General features: G+C 51.1%; 1 protein-coding gene across 1 annotated transcript; it reads right to left on the bottom strand.

Annotated features, from left to right (window-relative positions):
* Nucleotides 1–441: 441 nt before the first annotated feature.
* On the bottom strand, nt 442–20,560 carry ARPC2 (actin related protein 2/3 complex subunit 2). Its single transcript, XM_065070731.1, has 10 exons — nt 20,326–20,560; nt 10,697–10,731; nt 9,560–9,672; nt 7,652–7,697; nt 6,887–7,073; nt 6,360–6,453; nt 3,893–4,019; nt 2,366–2,466; nt 1,787–1,887; nt 442–881 (listed from the first exon to the last, which is right to left on the bottom strand). Exons 1-10 carry the CDS (start codon nt 20,397–20,399, stop codon nt 857–859), a joined length of 903 nt encoding a protein of 300 aa, XP_064926803.1. The 5' UTR covers nt 20,400–20,560; the 3' UTR covers nt 442–856.
* Between the last annotated feature and the right edge of the window lie 485 nt (nt 20,561–21,045).

Below are 21,045 nucleotides of genomic sequence, written 5' to 3'. Positions count from 1 at the left end.
GGATGCCATCCACTCTGCTCGTTGGAGGGAAGAGGACTGGGGAGCTGTGCTTCCTCCCTCCTCAGGGATCTCCCCAGCACCCAGCCATGGCCTGAGGAGCAATGGCAAATGGTTTTATGCTGATCCAGGTGGAGAGACAGAGATGCCCCCATCTGACCTCTGCCTGTTGGGGGAGTTAGGGGGCGAGGGGAGGAGGGAGGGGTGCATATTGCGAGCTGAGGGTAGGGGAATCCTGCTCTGTGCACCCCAGGAGATCCCCAACACAAGGCTGCTTGCTCCTAGACCTTGGCACAGCAGCCTCCCACTTCAGCCCCCCAAGACAGAGACTACCAGAAGGAATCGGCTTTGAGATAGAGTAATTCTCCTCCTTGCACCTGTCATTCCAAACACCCCTTCCAGGGCAAGGCCACATGCAGTGACAAGCCAAAGTCCCACAGCCCCTTAAGATAGAAAGATCTCCTTTATTAATGAACCCCAACAGTATTTCTTCAGATACAGGAGTTTTGAACTCAAATACTCAGAATAAAACAAGTTAATATTGCATTATTCTTGTAAGAAATACTGCAACTTATTTCTGGTAACATATTGCAAAGCGAAACAGCTAGAAAAGAAAAAAAATTAAAAAAGAAAAGAAATTAAGTCAATCAAACTGGAATTAAGGTTTTGTTTCTTGGAACGATCGAGTCCTCGCAAGCACAGCTCGTTTCTGCAGATTACTCCCCAAACTGTCGTACAAACAGACCCCGATTGCTTGAATTCCTTATGAGCCCACAGAGGTGCAACATTAAAAGCTACGATTATCGGGTAGCAAGTGCCCCAGCCTTCGTCCTCCACAGCAGCCTCAGTGACCCCAGCATTAACGGGTTGTGAACGTCTTCCCCCTGAAAGGATGCAGAGAGAGGTCAGCACAGCCCCTGGTGCTGTTTCGGGGTGCCCCAGGCTGCCCACAGGGCTTTTGATGGGGTACACACTTGTGCTGAGCTCTCAAAGCCAGGCAGGCACCACTGGTTCAGAGCTCACAGGCACCTGAGGCTGCAGAACCAGGTCACGGGGCTGTGGGGAGGGTTTGGTAGGTGGGACAACCCTCCTGCCCCAGAGCAGAATGCGAAAGGGACAGCTAGGGCCCACTAGAAAAAAAATACACCAAGGAGCTCTGGGGTCAGTTGGGGGTAAAGAACCTCAGGGAACTGTGTTCATGCAACTGCCCTCCTCCACCCACTTGGCTCTGGGCTGCCTTATTCACAAGATGGAGCCAGTAAACCAGTGTGGTGGCCCAGGAGTGCTGTCCTCAGCCATCTGCTGGCCAAGGGCAGCCTGGGGCTCTGAGGAGCTGCAGAACCTGCTCCAGCACCCACAAACCCCCAGGATGGGCCTGGCCATGCTCCCCCCTGAGCTGGAGCTGCCCCTAGAGCTGACCAGCTTTAACAGGGGAAAAGCCCCACGAATGCCACCACAGGATCGGGATGGATGACAGAGACACTGAGCTGCCTCTTCACAAAGGACCTGCCAGCACAGGGTGTGCCAAAGACTTGATTCCTGCAGGGGACGTGCAAGGCAGTAAGCACATGTGGTGGGGGGAGCACAGGGGCCCTGGGAGGACAACACACCCTGCCCCAGGCAAGCACCTGTCTGTGAAACACCCCTTTTCTCTCATCCCAGCACACCAGGGCCTGGTCTGGCCACAGCATCCCAGTCCCCCCTGGACCCCAGTATGTCAAAGCTCAGCAGGACCAAGCTCGTGCCATGCAAAGAAGCCCAGAGAGCTGGGCTCCCCTTTGCTACTCACGTGATTGTTTTCATTTCTTTCTTTTCTGCATCTGGACGGGCACGGTTCAGCACCTTGAGGAAATCCGATGTTTTTGCCCTCATACGCGTGTGAATATAGGCCTGTGTTTTATTAGGAGAAAACAGAAACATGTCAGGATCCTGTCTTCATAGCTGAGATTTCAGGACATGGGGTAGGAACTACCTTTCTGCTCCCTGTTGGGAAAGCACCCAGCTCTGCACAGCCAGGTTGCTATGAGCAAAGTCCAGGAGACAACGGAAAATTGCTGCCTGAGCCCAGGTCAAAGCCAGGTGTCTCTGACAATTGCCCTAATTTCTGTTCCCAGAAGGAAGGAAACCATACCCAAAAGGTAAAAATCCTATTTCACTGCTAGGATAGGAAGCAAACACAAACTACCTGCACAAAAGAACAGGAAGAAGGTGATGATATACCACTTTTCACCCCTGCATGACTGGGGAGGGCAATGCCAGATCCTGGTAAGTTCTCAGGGGTCACCCCTGCTGCATGCTCCTCCCTCACAGCACCCAGGTTAGATGGGCCAAAGCCACCCTGTATCCCCGAGCCCCGTCCCCTCGGTACCTTCGAGCACTTGATGTGATAGTGCAGGTAGTCCCGGAATGTGTGGATCAGGTTTATGGTGTTGTCTCTGGCAGCAGCATTGGTGTGACGGGGAAACAGCACTGAAAGAAGAGGGTGACACAAACTGTTAGAGCCTCCCGAGGCTACCAAAGGGCTTCAGGTTCCTCCAGTGCTGGAGGCTTCAGGGTGTGCTGCTCCGAGTGCCTGCTGTGCTCCCTACAAAGAGCCCTTTTCTGTGGCACACACAAGATTAAGCAGCACTTGTGATTTTAAACACAGGGCTTAGCGGCGCTTTCCCACGTCTCCCGCAGCAGCCCGGACACAGCCGTGCACTCCGAAGGGTGCAGGCAAGGCCAAGTGCCAAGGGGTCAAAGAGCTGTAGGAAACTGCATGATGCTACTTCAGTGCTTTGGAGAAGCAGAGGAGGGAGCTGGGAGGTAGACCAAAATGGCCAGGCCGCTCAAGTCATTTCAAGATCCAGTCTGCCCTCGCATCTTGAAATCAGTTGTGCATCTCTGAATGGCAGCTTGCTGACCCCATGACAGAGCCGGACTTGAGTACTGCAGGGGCCCGGTGGCTCGCTCTTTCCACAGGCTGGTGCTGTGCTGAGCGTCCCAGATCCAAGGACTGAAAGACCTTTTTGTCTGCATGATGATCTCACCTGGGACTGTCAGATCAGATAACAGGGAAATTGCATCTGGACAAGAATGAAGTCTTGCTTGCTGTCCCAGACCTGCCATTAGACAGCCCTCCTGTCCCAAACCTGCCATTAGACAGCCTTCCCGTAGCTGACGAGCTGCCCTAACCTCAGGGCACTGTTCCCAGTACAGGAGGAGGGCAGTGCAAACATCATCTTCATTTGCAGTGTCTGTGCTCCTCTGAGCTCCAAACTGCGGGAATGCTGGCCTGAGACCTCAGTGGCGCATCCAACCAAGACTCCAATTTTTTCTGGAAAAGACCCTTCCCTTTGAACAGGGCAGGGTTTGGACTCCTCAGCTCAGCCCTCAGCATTGCTGCCCAGAAGGAAGCAATTACTCTGCTGGCCAGCACCTCCGCAGGCAGCGGCAAGTGGCTCATCAGAGATGGAAGCGTTTGGCCCTGAGCAGAGAGGCAGCACTGGAGAAGCAGAACTCACTGCCCTGCTCCTGCTCTTTGATCAGGCACTGCACAGGTGTCTGCAGCTGGACAAGCTACAAACACACTCATGAGAAAACTCCCACCAGAACCAGCTTCCACAGTACCACAGCAAAGCAATCCTTCCCTTGCTCTCAAATGCTGAACTTACTTTTTTTGTAAGCAGACACTAAATGGCTTGTTGTCCACTGCCACACTCTCTTGCCCACAGCAGAGCTGAGGTGACGTGATACAGCAAAGGCACAATGCAGAATGCAACTCCAGAGTCCCTTCAACTCCCACTGACCCACTTGAACATCCAGGGAAGGTAAACTCCTTTTTGTTTTTCATGCAGCAGCAGTTTTTCACTCGCCCCGCCCCGAGTGTCCCCAGGCCTCAGAGCTGCCTGCTTACCAAAGGTGATGTAGCCGATATTGTCGCCAACGGCTGCGTCTGTGTCTTTCAGCTCCAAGGGCGGCTCCCTGTGGCTGAAGAGCACCTGTGGGGCTGTGTGACTGGCCCGGCGACCTTCCTTGAACTCCTAAACAAGACAGAGTGAATCTGAGTCCCACTACAACACTACAAGAAAGCAAATGGGGTTTCCTCACTCCCACAGGGCCACTGAGCAGGAGGTTTCCCAGCTTTCCCTGAATAGGCTGAGTCCATCAGGCCAAACCTCTGCAAAACAATCCTTTTTCCCAGCAAAACCAGACCAAGATGCAAGTTGTCCCAGGTTTACACGTGGCCCTAGCACAGCCCCTCAGCTGGGGTGGCTTTCAGCATCACAGTTCTTGCCAGTTCTTGTGGGACACCTCAGTCTGAGCAAGTACCTGAGACAGAACAGCTCCTGCCAGAAAGTCAACACCATCAATGCTTCCAGCAAAAACGGGCAGTGCCCATCACCCCAGAGGAAAGGAAATTCTCAGAAAGGGCTAGGGTCTCCATCACATCTACCATAAAGGCATCTATGGGGTTTGAAGTTTGTGGCCAAACTTGCTCCTCCTAATGCTTCTCTGCACCTTGAAACAACACCTCCAGGCAGGGAGATCCCTTCTGACAGGGAACCTCTCTGACAGCAGCACAACCTTCCCCTCACGTGAAATGAACTGGCTCTGCATTTCAGGAATTATAAGGACTGTCCAGGCACTATTGCCCTGTCCCAAGGCAGGGCAGCCTCCCCGACCCCCAGCCCAACCCACACACCATCAGCCACCCTCAGCCTCTCCTCCCTTCTGAGCATAGCTCACCCTGGCAAGGGCCAAGGCATCCGTGTCCATTTTAGAGAACTGAGTAGCTCACTGGGGTTTCCTTAATGAAACACTTAGCTTGCACTTCTGCTTGCTTATGCCAGAGGGGGAAATGGTTCAAATGGCTTCACTGGTTAGTTAATGGTCAGAGATTTTCTCCATGAGAGCCCAGATGAGCAGCCACCATGCTGACTGGGCTGCGTTATGCAAGAGCAATAGCTGGAGGGAAGGAGCCAGTGTGACTCAGAGTGGAAATTCTTGTGGCTGGGCAGGAACAGGGTTTGCTGCTGTTAAAAACCAATACATTGGGACATGGAGACTCTGGGACAGCCGCTGCCTTGACGTCCTGGCACCTCCCTGGAAGCCTCACAAACCCCGTTTCGTTCACCTCATGCCTCCCTCCCTGTTTTAAAATTCCAGGCTATAGGATACGCTGGTGAGGAAAAGCACAAAGCCAGAGCAGATGCCCTGCCCATAGCTAAAGGACACAAAGAGCAGACCTATGAAATAAGACTCCCATCACGACATGATCTGTTCTTATGACCTCCAACACAGGCAAACCGGTATCCAGCAAACTGGACCAGTAACTTGCTGTCCACAAGCCTGTCGGCAGCATGGCCTGGCACCCCTGAATGGATATGCTAAAACTCTCCTAGCCCTGGAACGCCCTGTGGGGCCCTGTTCCATGGCCATGCCGATGCAGGCTTCCCAGGTGCTTCAGCAGACACAGGGTGAGCTACATGGGTCAGCGACATGGATGAACACAGGTACCAGAACACACCAAGCCTTCCCCAGCTGTGAGCAAACATCTCAATCTAGACAGGCTCTGCAGTCACTAACAGACATGCAAAGTGTTTACTATGGGCCTCTGAATGCTTCCTGGCTAAATGGCAGTTGCAAAGGGTAGTTGAGTCTAGAAGTACTTGGCATTATTATGATTGACTCAAGCCTGCAAACCAAGCAAACTCATAGCTTTGAAAAGCTCGAATTCAAGAGCCCATTGTGGCATGTGAGAGCAGCCACACTGAGCTGCTGAGTCTCTGTACCATTTGAGCATTAGCAGGAGCAAACTTTGAAATGAAGACAACTCTCAGCACCATCCCAGGCATGGCACAACACAGCCTCATCCCTCCTGCTCCCTCTACAGCAGGGGCGTCAAACTCATTTTCACTGGTGGCCACGTCAGCCTCACGGTTGTCTTCAAAGGGCCAATTGTAACTGTAGGACTGTATAAATGTGGAAGTAGTTTGACACCCCTGATCTAAAACCTCCACATCATGCTCAGCTCCTTGGCTGGTTGGAGATCCCTACAGCACAGCCAGCTGCACTGCAGGGCTTCAAGGTGGTTACTGAAGTATTCACCATGGTGTTTCTACTCTGTAACACGTTTGATTGCCTGTATGAGCAAGACCACCAATAATTAAGATGCCAAGACAAGAACCTGGATTAGAAAATACATATGCTTATTAGCATGGTTCTTCCATCCCAGTGCAGCCCAGAGCCTTGCAAAGCACTTACGTGCATTGAACCGCCTGTGAGCTCACCTCAGCCCAACATCTGCTTGCTTGGCAATGCTGCTTCAAGCAAGAAGGCATCGAGGACCAGACCCTTTCCCTGTAATTCAGTTTCCGTACCTGCATAAACACCTTTCCGATCACCACGTCATCGTCATCCTTAAATACCGTGCTGAACACAACCGTGACGCGGTCCTTTTTTGCCTCGACATACCTGCAGATGGGTGTGAGAGCAAAACTCAGTTGCGAACAGGAGCTAAGAAGTACCACAGGATGAGGAAGCAACTGCATAACAAGGTCAAGAAGATACAACAACCATTCACAGGCCTGGCTGCTGAAGACTTTCCCTCCCTCGAGACAGTATTTACAGGGAGCAAAACATTTCTGTTGGGAGTGGGTGGTTCCTCTCCTGCATGCAGCCACGAGTTCCGCCACCAATAGACACTCTTGCGTAACATCCCTGCAGCTTGAGGGATGAGCATTACCCTCACTGGATACTTCTGACAGCCTAGGACAGGCCCTTATTACCCTGACGAAATAGGGAGCAGTAAGATTTCCTGGCTTTCCACCACAACCTACAGCTGTGAGCAGGAGCAGAGTGTACTGACAGCTCTCCAGCTCCTGTACTGCTCAGTTTAAACACTTACATTGTCTCATCGTCCCTGTAGTGGATGACGGCTCTCTTTTCTCCTTCTTTTCCCTCTTCTTGGAATTTGAAATATTTCTCAAAGACCGAAGCAAAGCAATTGCGCTTCAACATGCCAGCTTGGTGCACGATAGCATCCTTGTCTGCAGGAAGGTTCTCCAGGTCGTAGAGCAAAGAGACATTGTAACCTGGGGAGGGACAGCCACTAACCTTAATAATCTACGTAAGGCCTTAATGAAGCCAGAGACATTTTCTAGAAAGAGACACCTACAGTCCAACCTTTGCCTTAAGCCCTCCCAAAAGCCCCAGGGGTGAGTGTTTCCCACTCCAAGCATCACCAGAAGCCATGCCTGAACTCGGCATGTGGCCATGGCAACACTCCTGGGGCTCTTTCCCCAGCTCCCAGACACACGTGCTGGCTGAGCTGCTCCCAAGTTTTTGCACTGAGTAGGAAGAGATGCTGTCACAGGTAACCATGGTTTTCCTGTGTTTGACAAAGCATATTTGAGAAGAACAAAGATCCCAACTGTGAGGAACAGAAGCTTCCTGGAGGAGGGCTGCACCAAGAATTACAGCTTGTGCTGCAAGCTACTTCAGCCCTGATGTACCTGAGCCACCTTTTAAATTGCCATTCGTTGTAACAGTGAGCCCCAGGTATCAAGATCTTGAAATGCAGCCTTCATTTGAACATTTCTGAGGTGACTTAAGTTATTTTGGAATTGCATTCACACACACGCACACAGAGCAAATGTTATCACAAGGTTACCTGATTCAGGATTTACCAAGTAGTTTCCATAGACTTTCTTCAATACCTAGGAAAGAAGTTAAACATTGAGAGCACGAGCTATCAGAGTTGTTTCCTCCTGCACAGCCCACACCATGTTCAGTCTCCATTTAGAAACATCAAACTACTGCATCTGCCTCTCATAGTCTAAGTGAATGTGGACAAATGTTAACTCATTGGCTTCTGCTATTATTGGCTGCTCCTGCTCTAGGCAGAGCTTCCAGAACCCCACTGACAGGGGATGTGCTGCAGGACAGGACTCAAAACTGGAACTTTTAAAAGTTCTTGCTAGTCTTGAACTTGTGCAGAGAAGAAAACCCCTTCCATACGCCTCATCCCTTCAAAGGAGAACTGTCAGTAGAGCGTGACACAACAGATTTGAGGGCTACAACCCTTCTTCCCATCCAAAGGCAGATGCAAAGCATGTCCTGCCCATCTCTTTGTGGGAAGGCAAGTTCAGAGCAGGGGACAGGCTCAGCATGGCTGGGCGATTGCCCACCCTGTTTCAGCCTATTGCACGGGACAGATGGGGATAGAGAGGAGACTGCCAGGCAGATTGGATGCCTCCCAGAAGTAGAGCCGCCTACAGCACAGCAAAAAACATTTCTTCAAATACAATCACTGCTGAATTTTACATCAATGGCAATTTTCAACTGAGCCATAGCTCTGTGTCAATGAGGGGGCCGGGAACAGGAGGTATTTCACAGAGAAGAACACAACAATGCTGTGGCAGAACTAGCCCTCCCGGGATGACACCCACTACCACGGAGAGATGCTTAGCATGCTCTCTGCATGCTAAAACCTCCTCTTAGCAGAGACCTTGCCTGCCTGCAGTGGCCCAGGGTGATCCTCTATCCCAGCAGGAACCCTGCTTTGCACTCCTCACAGTGGAGTTTCACCACAGACGGAGTAGAAACAAGCCACATCATCCCCAGAGAAGCACAAAAAGCAACAGTTTGCTAACTGGTGATATAAAATGTAATTTATATTTAGTCACCACTCCCAAGGCAGTCACGCAGAGATCCCATTTTCCTCTAAAAGCTTGGGAAGCTGCCTTCTACCACCACTGCTTCTAGAAAACTCTGCACACAGGAACCAGGAAAGCAGGACACTCAGTCATATTTATTCTGACTTTGGTAGATCTTGCAGCATCTTGCAGGAATTCACTTTGGGTTCAAATCGCCTGTTTCTCAACAGATTCACAATAAACTCATGGAGTAGTTTCCTTGTTTTCCTCCAAGGACCGGCACCCAGAGGCAAAAGCCTGCTGAAGAGCCTTAGGTGAACCCCATTTGCCACCATGTGGAGATTTGAAAACTGACTCAGGAACTGAGTCACACTTCCTCCTCGCCACCCAACCACAGCTCTGAGAGGCTCCTTCTTTCTACCATAAATGGCCCTCCCCAGTCCTGACCCACTCAACAGGAACTCAACCTGTCTCTTTACACAGCAGCTGCGAAAAGGGAACCAGCCTGCAGGAGCCCATCACTCGCTCTCAAGCTAGAGTCAGGAGAGCAGCAGCATGGGACTCCAGATGTGTCTCAGTGCCTTCCTTCACTCATGGGCTAAGGACATCAGTCAGGGAAACTATTTCTATATGGTCAGGCCTCACACTTATTTGGACTTTAAAAATTAGTGGTGCCTTTTGCCTTTCAGGCTGTATGGTCACATAAGATGACTTCTCATTCATAAGAGAGTGTGAACACACTTTGTTCTTGTCTTCCAGCAAGGTGAGACTCCTGGCTGGCACAGGGCTGCTCCTTTGACCAGCATAAGATGGGAGCACAGATGCTTCTTTCAGGGTTAAACATTAGATCTGTCAGTATCACAAGGACACTGCCCATGCTAAAACAGTATTTGTGGGCTTAAGGTCCAGAGATGCTCACTCACCTCATCAGCACCATGTTCCTGGAGTTCCTTGTAGAATTTCAGAGAAATACTGACCATCACTTTTGTCTTGTCTCCATTGGGATTTGATATATGGTAAAGGACTCCATCGAAGTCTACGAAACAAGCAAGAGAAATGTGAGGGAAGAGGAACCAGCTCCTATATCTGAGGAAGGTTTTCCTTACATGTTCTAGGAACTGCATAAAGTGACCCTGCTTCCCCTGCTCCAGCCCTCACGTGTACACCAAGAGAGAACTCCATAATTAAGGAAAGTGGCAACGTCATGTAGGGAGATCCGTTATCAATTCAAAGTGCTGAAACAGTTTTGACACCTGTCCATCACAGAAAGCTTTAGTCTAGTGTCATTTAGCATCCCTGTTAAATCTGCTGGTGCTCAACACAGGAGGATACAAACACACAGAGACAGGAGCCTTCTGGATGGCCAGCACAGAAAGTGACTGACGTGCCCAGCGGGCCAGAGCTGCTGCCTGGAGGAGAAAACATCTCTGCCAGCAAAGGCAGCTCAGCCACTGCCTGCTGAGACAGCTTCCACTTCACTGCAGAGCGGGCAGGGAGGGCAAGAGGCAGGGAAAGGCAAGCCTCCAGCTATCTAGCAAGCTCCACTTCCCCATGGAGCCCTGTAGCTTACACAGCTTCTTGATAACAGAAGCAGAAAATCAGTTGCTGAATGAACACTTGAACTTTCTTGGCACTTCTCATCCTGGAGAGCAAACTTCAGGCGATGAATTCATCTTGCCTGTCACCCCAAGCCAGCTTTCTAACAACCCAAACCAGATAGTGCTAAAGACCTAATAACAAGGCCAGGACTGGAGAAAAGGCAAGGTAAAAGAGAAGGGCTGCATAGCACACTCACACCAAACAAAGCGCTGCTGCCACCACCACTCAATTCACCGCTGTGGGGAAAGTCCCAGGGAAGGCGGACAGACAGAGAAAACAGTGGGGCAGCCAACAAAACCTCAGTTCTGGGGACACTGCAGGGTGTCCACACCGTCTGCCCTGCACGGCTCTCCTCCCCCTGTAGGGGTCCTTGGTGAATTTGGGCACACCAGCCATAACCATGGGCAGACCACTCAAGCCAGTTCTTTTTTCAGAGAAGCCTAGAGAGCCATGGGGCTTACCTGCAAATGTTACTTCTACTGCCTCTGGTTTATTCCTAAAAAGCAAAGGAAAAAAAGGAGGTAAATAAGAACTCAGACAGCAGCCTCCAAGCTGTGAAGAAAATAGGATTAATTTCTAATGTCTTATTTCTCACAAGCAGCTCTACCTGAAAACCCTTTTAACTCTAGCTGTTCAACTAGCAGATGACCTTTGACAAGTTGTAAATGTCTGAGAAAGCTACTTGTCACTAAGGAGTTTGTTTTAACAAGCGCATTCTCCGTACAGAGCAGCCACGATACCGGTTCAGGAAGAGAAGCTCTTTTGCCAGTTCCTGCGATACCAGTTCATGGAAGGCACTCAGAGGTTGAGCAATCCTTCCCAACACGGTGCCCCACCACCATCACAACAGCTCTGCAAACACGCTGATATAACTCACCTGCAGAGAAGACCCCTTCTCCAAGTTCGGGGCTAGGAGAAAACTACATAAGGAAACTTGCCAGATGTGCATTTCATCCTGGCCCGCCACATCCCTTCTGAAAATCCCCAATGCTTTGCCACCTACCTCTGCAGGAAAAAACACAAGTCTGGGTTTGCCCCAACACTGCCCAGTGTTTTCTTCGGGATCCCTGATCAGCAACAAGAGCACCTCATGAGCCAAAGGCACATCACTTCTCAGGCTGTGGGTATGAAGATCTAACAACATCTTAACTGAACCTGCTTGCCAGTTTGGCCATGATCTCTAGAAGAGTAGGATCCTGTAAAAGATCTAACTGTTTCTGAAAGGTTAGTTTGTTCGGACTGGCCCTACATAACTGCTTTGGCAGCTCCGAGGGAACTGGTATTAACAGGTCATTCTCCAACAGGGAGCAACGCAAAGGTACCTCCACTGCTGAGAGCAGGGGTAGAAAATGAGAACAGGATAAAAATGCCAGTCCATTACTGTTGTTTCTCAGTGTATCTCGGCTCACTTGAAAAGTGGCTGGTATTAAACAGAGTACAGGCTAATGATGCTGCTAGCAGAAATCTAGCCTGTAGAAAAGTTAATTCACACCCATGTGAACCAATGTACTGAAATAACTCCCCAAACCAAAGCCAGTGTGTCGAGGCAACCTTGTGCTCTCAATGATGCTGCTGCTGTCCAGAGAACAACAGGGGGGTGGGGTGTGTTTTTCCTTTTTTTTTTGGCTATCAGAAAGCAATATTCTTACATTTTATTTTTTCTTTTCTGCAGACAGCTTCATTCCTGAAAGCCAGGAATGACCATGATGTGCTAAAACTCCTGATGGGCAATGCAGGGAGACCAAGGCACTGAACAGCACTGATATCAGCCTTTGTACCAGGTCAACAACATTTCACTTGCATGGGAAGGGAAGAATTAAGCCCCCACTGGAGATCCTAAGTGGAAACAAGGAGGTGTTGCTGCTTCTTGAAAGCTATTAGCTGTGAAAAGCAACAGCCCTTTTTGTTGGGAGGCTGAAGAGCCTCTGTCTTTTGTGCTGCATTGCTGATGACAAAAAGCACACACTTGAAAGAAGCAGCAGGAGTCACCCAAGGCAGGTCCTGTCATTTAAGAGCTGAGCCAGCCACCTGTGACCTCTCTCACTCTCATCTTCCCTTCCCAGACGGGCCTGAGCTAGAGGCTCAGAGGGCATCCCTGGCTGCGTATTTAACTTGGGGTCTTGGAAAGGGGAGTAATTCCCCAAGCCACATCCAAGCCACTTCTGCTCACCGAGGACGACTCAGAGCAGAGAGAAAATCCCACTGATCCCACTCAGTCAGTCGATGCAGACATGTTCTTCTTTCAGAGCACTACACTCAGACTTGGGAATCAGCCTGGATGGCAGTATAAATTTTTACAAAAAAGAAACCTATGTAGGAAGATTTAAAGATAGCACAGCCAGGCACACGATAGCTAGGAATATTAAAGAGGATGCATCCTTAAACCTTGGTTCTGGCTTCTCAGAGTTACACCATTCAAACCTCAATCCCCCCCCGCACGGAGCTGACGCCTCTCAGAGCCCCAGCTCCCAGCAGAGCCTCCAAACAACACCGGGAAGCAACCACCAGCCAGCGGGCACTGGTGTGGTTTTGCCAAGAAAGAACAGTGATCCCCTGCTTGCTTGCCCAGTACCCCAGGGGATGTCAGGAAGATCACTTGTCATGTTATTTAAGAAGCCATGTGAGCCCATGTACCCAAAGTCAGTTAATGGCTCTGCATGACAGCCTTTGTTCTGCACACAAAAGCTTACAGCTGACACAGCCCCATTTTTTAACCTTTCATCACACAAGCATGATTTCTTAGAGAAGTTATTTTAACACCAATTTCCCAAGTGGCTCAGTTCTTGTCCTTGGGAATGGCGAGGAGGGGAGATATTGAAGGGATAAGCAGGTAACTGGGCAGAACTTTGGGTGCTGAATATTTAACCGCTTCCCAGCAGACAGCCTCAGTGAAGTGAGCGCTCACGTGAGCTGCATACAGAGCTCTCACAGCCTCGCTGGCCCCGTCATCTGCTGCAACGTGGTTCTTCTGCCTCGCCTGACACACACCTAAGTAACCCAGGCCTGGCCTGGCCCAGGGGAGGACAGGGAAGGGCACCAGAAGTGTGGCTGGGAGTGAAGCGAGCTCTCTTAGCCCTTCACAGCTCAACAGCCTTACAACCCCAAAGTTTAAAGTGCATCTATTTATTTCTGTGGCTAACCTCACCAAAGCCATCCGGGCTACTTAAAACATTTCTACAACAGAAAAAAAAAAAAAAATAAATCACCCCTTTGCTACCTGAATTGTTGTTTCCCCATAAGAAAGTCCCCAGGCAGAAGCAAGAGCTCTCTCCTCCAGTCTCCCACGGTTTCTGGATGAGTGACAGCACCGCAGGTCACACACACGCAATTGCTTCCCCTCGACCTCCCACCAACAGAAATCATAGCGGGGACACGCCCAACACCCCGCCAAGGCACAGTGACGTTCTCTCCTTGTTTAGCCCTCCCAGCCTGCCCCACTCTCCTGCGGGTAAAGGGTTTGCACAGGGGATGCACAGCAGGCCTGGGAGAGGCGCTGCACTGCTGCAGGGTGGGTACCGGTTACTGTCAGGTTACTGGCACGCTCCCCAATTGCTCTGTCTGGTCTAGCATGCTCTGGCATTCCTTGCCTCCACAACAAGACCCATCCACACCCGTAGCAAGAATCGGCAGTTTAGCAGCTCAGCACAGAGTAGCTGCAAATGCCAGCCATCCTTTTCACATTTTACCTTGAAGCAGGGCTCTGGGCAGCTGGAAGCTCATTTGGGGTTCACTTTCACCCCTGATTCAGGTCTCCAAGAACCAGACTAAGCCCAGCTACGCTCAGAGGACTTCAGACAGTACAGCCCATCTGCTCCCAACTGAAGGGGCTGCCGTGACCCCTGCAAGATCCTTACGCCAATGCTACCTGAACCACAACCTTCCCCAGCAACCTTCCCTGTTTGCTACCGTGTGCCCAGAATGGACAATAAAACCAGCTCATACCAGGAATAACTGAGATGGCTCCTCTCTGCACTAAACACCGAATCCAGACCAGACATTTCTGCAAAATCCTACCTGAACTCAGATGATAAAATGGCAGCTGCTCCAAGCAGCAGTCCATTTTCTGATAACACTTATCAGGTTTGGAGTCAAATCCACACCAAATCCCATCTGCCCTCTGCTCATAACAATAAAAGACCTTGCCCGCATTCTTGCTATTCATCTCCAGATGGCTCCTACACTCTGTCTATCTAACACAGAGCCAGCTCCAAATCAGATTTTTCACCCCAGGAGAACATCCATGAAGAGCCACAGCGCCTGTGGAGAGACGCCAGCGAGCACTTAAGAGCAACAGCAAATCTTCTTTTCTGACAGCATTTCCTCAATTTTGACTCGGACAACTTCCAAACTTCCCGCTTCATTCTCAGGCCATGGAGGCTCTTAGCCATATGTTACAACAAATTTGAGAACAGAAGAACGAAGACTAATTATACAGAGCCCTCATCTTCTGTATTAAACAGACTTAAATGCAAACTTGGCTGACAAAATAATCTCCTACATCACAATTAAGGCCTGTACCCAGTAAAGGACGATGGCAATTATTTTAAAAGCTGCAGGCACACAGATATTCTAATCTCTTGCCCCAGAGGAGGGGGGGGTTGGGTGAGGAAAGAAAGGGGGTATTTCAAAGCTTAAAGCTCTGAACAGAGCTTTCAGATCACCAAGCTGACACACAGTTTGGAGAGAGAGAGCCAGATTCCATGACAGACTGCAGGTTCTCGCTACAGAAAGGTCACCCCAATAAAAAAAATTATGAGCAATGTCTAAAATTATCTGAACAGTTCCTCCACTCTTGCGTCCCGCTCAGCTAACAAAAGCTACTCTGCGTAAGCTGCGGGAGCGTAAGAAATCAAAGAGCTCCCATAGCTCTGGCAGCACACCCACAGGACCTTGAGCAGGAGTACTCCATCAGGGTGATGTTGAGCACCATACAGCAGCCCCCATGCACGCTGATTCTCCTCTTGATGACTGAGCTTCCCACTCCCAGAGGCAGGGCAGCCTGAAGAAGGCTGGATAGCAGCAACATGTTGGGATTCTCCATGGACAAAGCACAGGCTGACCCCACAGTGCACAGGTATGGGCAGGTCCGATTCTGGACAGGTCTTTGCCCCGTGTGTCCGCTGCTGGAGTGATCCCACACTGTGGCGAGTCTCTGGGGAAGAGCCTCATTTTGCACACACCATCCGCTGTGGCTCACATTCGCTGTACAGTGACTGACACCCACTTTTCTGCGGTGTCAAGGACTGGTGGCTGCAGTGAGAAACATTCTCAGAGGATAATACAGAGCAGGCCCCTGAAAACTGAGGCTGAAGCGATGACAGAACAACCTGCAAAAGCCTAACACTTCCCTCCTGTTCCCTGGCTATTGCTCAAAAGCAGAACATTGCCTAGCTCCAGGCAGAGCTGGTTTGCGATGCACCCTCAACGCAAGGTCACCTTCTCTGATGGCCTTGGCAGCCCAGGAGCTATGCTCTAACACCTACAGTGTGCTCTAGTGAACGAGGACAGCCAAGGTTTACCACTAGTGTCACCCATGTCAGGCTGAACCCAGGGGTACCACTTTCTGCCATCACATTGCCCAAGCATTCCTCAGAGTCAGGCAGTTGGGTTTCAGCAGGTGAGGTCATGCTGGGGGAGATGAGATGTGTGGCTCCAGGCTGCGCTGGAGAGGACACTGAGCCAGCACCTGATACTGCTGCTGAAGGAAGGAGATCTGCCATGGTAGGCAGCCTTCACACAATGAATGGGATGAGGAAACTTCTCTGAGCTAAAAATACCCAGTTTTGCCTGTTTAATTTGAACCTAGGTCACTTCCCCAATCCTGCTTCCCATGCAGCCATAGAAATGCCTGGGTCAGCAAGTGGGGGGTGGCAGAAGAGCAATCTCTGTTTTCAGTGGGGCCGCTGAGCTCCCTTGAAGCACCAGAGCCACAAGCTGCCACGGCTGCTCACACAGGGAGTTTCTCAGTGGCACTCGGCAGGACCAACAGATCTTCTACCCTCCCAGCATGCCTGACAACTTCCAGATGCTCCTCAGTCTCCCCACAGTGAACTCACTTTGCGTGTTACATCAGGAACACAAAGTTCACGCTACCCGGTGTCACCCAGCGCTCGGCCTCCCTGTCTGCGCAGCTCAAATCTGCAGCCAACGAGCACCAAAGCGACCACAGATGGGGAACACCATAAAGCAGCTTCAGCCCAGCTCCCCAGCAGCTGACAGGAACCATTCTGCATCAGGGAAGTTCAAGCTTCAGCTGTTCTCCCATGTAGCTAATAGTCATGAAGCTCTGCAGATCTGTACCTACACAGGGCTGTAAAGAAACCAAAGATTTGAGATTCTCTTCCCTCCACCTCCAACTAAGGGAGAAGGCATGCTGTTCTCTAGCTATGCAAATTTGTTTTCTATTGCACAGTGGGTAAATACTAAGTGACAGTTTGAGGTAGATGACTAATTTACCAGAGATTTAGGACAAGCTACATATGCCTAGAAAACTAAACTCTGTGAGTGAAGCCCTATGCCACACTTTCACTGGCTTCAGTTAAATTACAGCAGGACAGAACTGGACAGCAAAACTGTTTTGGGAGGCTGTTCCTCCCTGTGTGTTAAACAGAACAAGCATTTACCAGATGCAGAAGACAATCATCAAAAGGTTTTACACTTAATTTTTTTTTCCTGTCTGTGCGGTTAGCAAAGGGAAGTACCTGTGAGAAACAAAATCTTTGAACTGGTAGAGCTCACCCCCTCACATCACATTTCGATCAGACTAGAGTGTGATTCCTGCTTCTAGGCAACTTCTCAAGTCAAAATGAAGTAGTCAAAAGTTTATGAAACAGTTTATTCTCCTGACACTCACAAAAGTTCCTAAACTGCCTCATTTCCTACCAACCAGGTATTGCCCCACTGCAGCAGTTCAATGCTTGAAAGATTCAGCAGCAAATTCCTAACTAACTCGAGTTATTTCAACAGATTCTGGTAGTTTCAGGTCTTTTTAAAAAATGTGTTTAGTTTCAGGAAATTGATTTAAAAACAATAAATTACAATATTAAATAATAAAAAAAAAAATCAGATGCATTGAAGTCCACTACCTGTCATGACCTTGATCTAAATGCCAGTCTTCAATGGTGGCTGTCCAAGGAGACGAGATCTCCATGGGTGTTGCCCACAAAAAATTTGGAATTATCGTACTAATGTGTGGACTCTGCCAAGTCCCAAGAACCTTGTCAAGAGAAGACTTAGGCACAGGTTAGGCCCTGCCTCGAGTGCTGACCTCTGTCTGCAGCCTTCCAAGGCACCTTCCACGCTTGGAACTCCAGAGGCAGATGATGGATCTCCACACAGAGTGTATTTTGACACGTATGACTATAATGTTACGAGCAGTTATTAGCTCCAGCTTCTAAATAAGACCTAGTTCTATATGACACACTAAAATATGAAGAGTCTCTCACCTGATGGTCCAGGAAATGTGTGCAGGGAGCCTACTGGATCCTGGCCACAGTGCAGCCACATGAAGCAGTGGAGAGTGACACAGCACATGTCCCAGAACAAGTCTCTGACAAAGGATTTGGAAACAAACCATGCCCTGCCCCACTCCCAGGCTGCCACTGAAGCCACCAGGCACACCTGGCTCTGGGACAACGCCTACAGACAAATCTGTGCATTGCATTTGCCCCACTCCTGGTTTAGAGCAAATAATTCAAACCCAACTCTGTCCAAGTGTCCAGACTCACTTCTGCCAGACACTGAATCCTCAAGGCCTGATGTTGCCCTGACTGTCCTGTGTCCATCCCCAAGATGCACCTTGGGCAAACTTGACAAAATAGTGAAATACTGCAAATTCCCTCCTGCCTACCAGGCTCAGTGGCACAGGAATGACCCCAGAACTGTGGGGGGAAAAGAAATTTCACATTAATAAAAACTACATAACACCCATTCCCTAAAAGACCTGAAACCAAGAGAGAAAAAAGAAACAACCAAACATCTCCCTCCATATCTCAAACCTTTGTCTCCACCCTGCACAGAAGAAAATGCAGAAGTAAATAACTTCCTCTCCTCCAGCAACACAGTCAAGACACAAAGCTTACCTAGAAATGATATCTAAAGAAAACAACAAGCCATAGACAGGTAAGAGGCAGAAGCAGAGCACCATCAGCTGCACTAAGGGCAAAAATCAATCCAGGGACAACTGGTACGCCAGGCAAGTGTGCTGATGCAGAAGCGAGGAAGCTTTGCTACATGGCAAAATGGAAACTTCACAGGCCTGCAGGCTGGTGCAGAGCAAGCAACCGCAGCTCTGATCGCAGAGATGAGGTTTCAAGGTGTTTCTAAACCCACAAACTGCCACCTCCATATTTATACCAACGCAGGGACACATACACATTCTCTCCAGCAGAAAAAGTGCCTCAGTACACACTTGTGATGAACAAGCGTTTTTGACACACACTGTTCATCTCTGTACACATAGTATTTTCTAAAGGATGTAGCTACAACCCCATAGTGGTCATCTGGGAGTTTTCCCTTCCCACTGTGCTGCCTGTGCTTTGAGGAAACCTGTTGCACTAAATGATCAGGCTCCAGAAGAATAAAATGCCTGCAAGCAGCTGGGCTATCACACAAGGCAATGTAGCCTGTGAGGTTATTTTATGAAAGCAAACAAACAAACAAAAAACCACAACCAAACAACCAACCAACCAAAGAAAACCAACAAACTCAAGCAAGAAGTCAACTGAGAGGGGAAAGCAGAGGAAATGGCCTCTGCCAAAGTCTGCACACAAATGTCTGAAAGCTTCAAAAGCCCTTCGAGAGAAAGGCGACACAGAGAAGGCACCTGGGGATGGGATCCCTTCCCAGAGCAGCCTGGGCCCTGCTCTTAGAGGCACCAGGGCAAGCTCCACCCCAGAGATAACACCATCGGGCTTTCCTTCATGAGGCTTTGTCTTGGTACAAAGGTGCCCAGCATCACCCCAGCCAGCAGACAGCGCAGTGAGCCCACAGGTAGCTCAGCGGCAGATAAGGACATTTATATGAAGGGACTCTCTTTCAAGTTAAGCTGTGCTCAGATAAGCACCTTTACAGCCCTGGTGCAACACAGTAAATCCCCGGGAACTGAACTGTTCTAGCCAAAGATGCAGAGGCAAACCAATGCCCAGTACAGCCCCCGAGGCCAGGACACCCACCAGGCTGTCACCAGGGGCCCTGACACAGCTGCGGGTCTGCATCCCCCCTGCCCAGGAAAGCAAAGGGGGGCAGGCTTGGATCTCCTCCCACCCTCAAAGCAAAAAGCTGAGAACAGGCTCCACACACAGGCTTCCTGTCCCTTGGCTGCCCCCCCACATTCTGTACCAGTGCTGGCATCACGCTGGGCCTGTTCTGATGAAGGCTGCTTTAGCTAAAACAAACATCTCTGCAAATCTACTTTCCCAACTCACTCTCCTCCAGCTCTGCACCCTTAGCCTGCCTCAATGCTGCAATCTCCAACACCCTCCCCAGCTCCCTACTCCTTCTCTGGGTCTCTACACTGCCCTGGCACTAACCACCCCATCAAACCCTGCTCCCCTCTTCAATTCTGTCTGTCTGACTTTGCTCCCTTATCCTCGGGGTCTTCACTCTGCTCACCCTCTACTCAACTCCACAGCTCAGTTACCCGGGCCCAGCCCACCCTCCCCCAGTACCCACCCCACCCCCAGCCCCCTCACCCTGCACACCCCCATTCTGCCACCGCTCTGCCCTCCTTGCTCCGCAGGCTCCCATCCTACTCCAGTGCCACCCCCATCATTCTCCAGGCCCCCATGCTGTCTTGTCACCATCCCTCCTAGCACAGCCCCGTCACCCCCCAGCCCCCATCCTGACCCTGTACCAGCACCCCAAGCCCAGCTGCTCCACCCCCCGGCCCCCACCCTGTCTCGGTGCTCCCCCCGACCCCCTCTTCCCCCGGGCTCCTAACCTGCACCAGCACTACGCACCAGGCCCTCCCCTCTGCCAGGTCAGATCCATCCGTCCCGGCCCCTGGCACAGCCCTGTCCCCGCCACCCTCGGCCCGCGGCCCCACCGCCCCCGCCCCCGCCCCGGTCAGGCTCGCCCCTGCCGTCCCTACCCGGCGGCTGCGCCCTCGAACTTGAGCGTGAGGGTCTCCTCGATGATGCGGTTGTTGACCTCGAGCAGGATCATGTCGGTGCCGGGGAGGGGAGGGGAGGGGCTCTCAGGGGCCGAGGCCGGAGGGAGCCGAGCCCGCTGCGCGCACCGGGGACCCGCCCGAGCCTGCGCCGCCGCTTCCGCTCTCGCGCCCGCGCGTCACTTCCGCTCCCGACCGCGGCGGTGCCGGCAGGCGGTGGCGCGAGCGCGCCCGTCCAGCTCGCGACCTCCGCGCTGACGTCAAGAGATGCCCCGCCCACCGGGAGGAGAAGGGGGGGGGGGCGCTGGGAACACCGGGACCCCTGAAATGTGGAGAATAGGGGGAGAGGGCTGGGGATGCGCCTGTCTATGGGGGTCTCCTCAGCTGTGGGGGGCCCAGGGATATGGAGTGCGCCAGGGGCAGGGGTTTCCCCGAAAGTTTGGAGATGCCTGAGGGTTATGGGGTGCGCCTGGCGCATGGGCGCCCCCAAACGTGTGGGGATGCCCAGGGAAAAGGGGTACCCCAGGAAGATGCGAGTGTGCTCCAGAGCACGGGGTTCCGCACAAGGACGGGGTGCTCCAGGGGTGTGGGGGTACCCGCAAGGGAAAGGGGTGTCCCGCGGGCTGGGCGATCCCAGGGTTGCAGGACTCCAAGACTGTGGGGTCCCCAGGGAACAGGGGTGACCCAGGAGGACAGCCCAAA

Source organism: Columba livia, chromosome 7, assembly GCF_036013475.1.
Source record: "Columba livia isolate bColLiv1 breed racing homer chromosome 7, bColLiv1.pat.W.v2, whole genome shotgun sequence".
Lineage (NCBI taxonomy): Eukaryota > Metazoa > Chordata > Aves > Columbiformes > Columbidae > Columba > Columba livia.
Note: the sequence above shows the minus strand (reverse complement) of the source record. Positions and strands in the feature narration are given on the sequence as shown.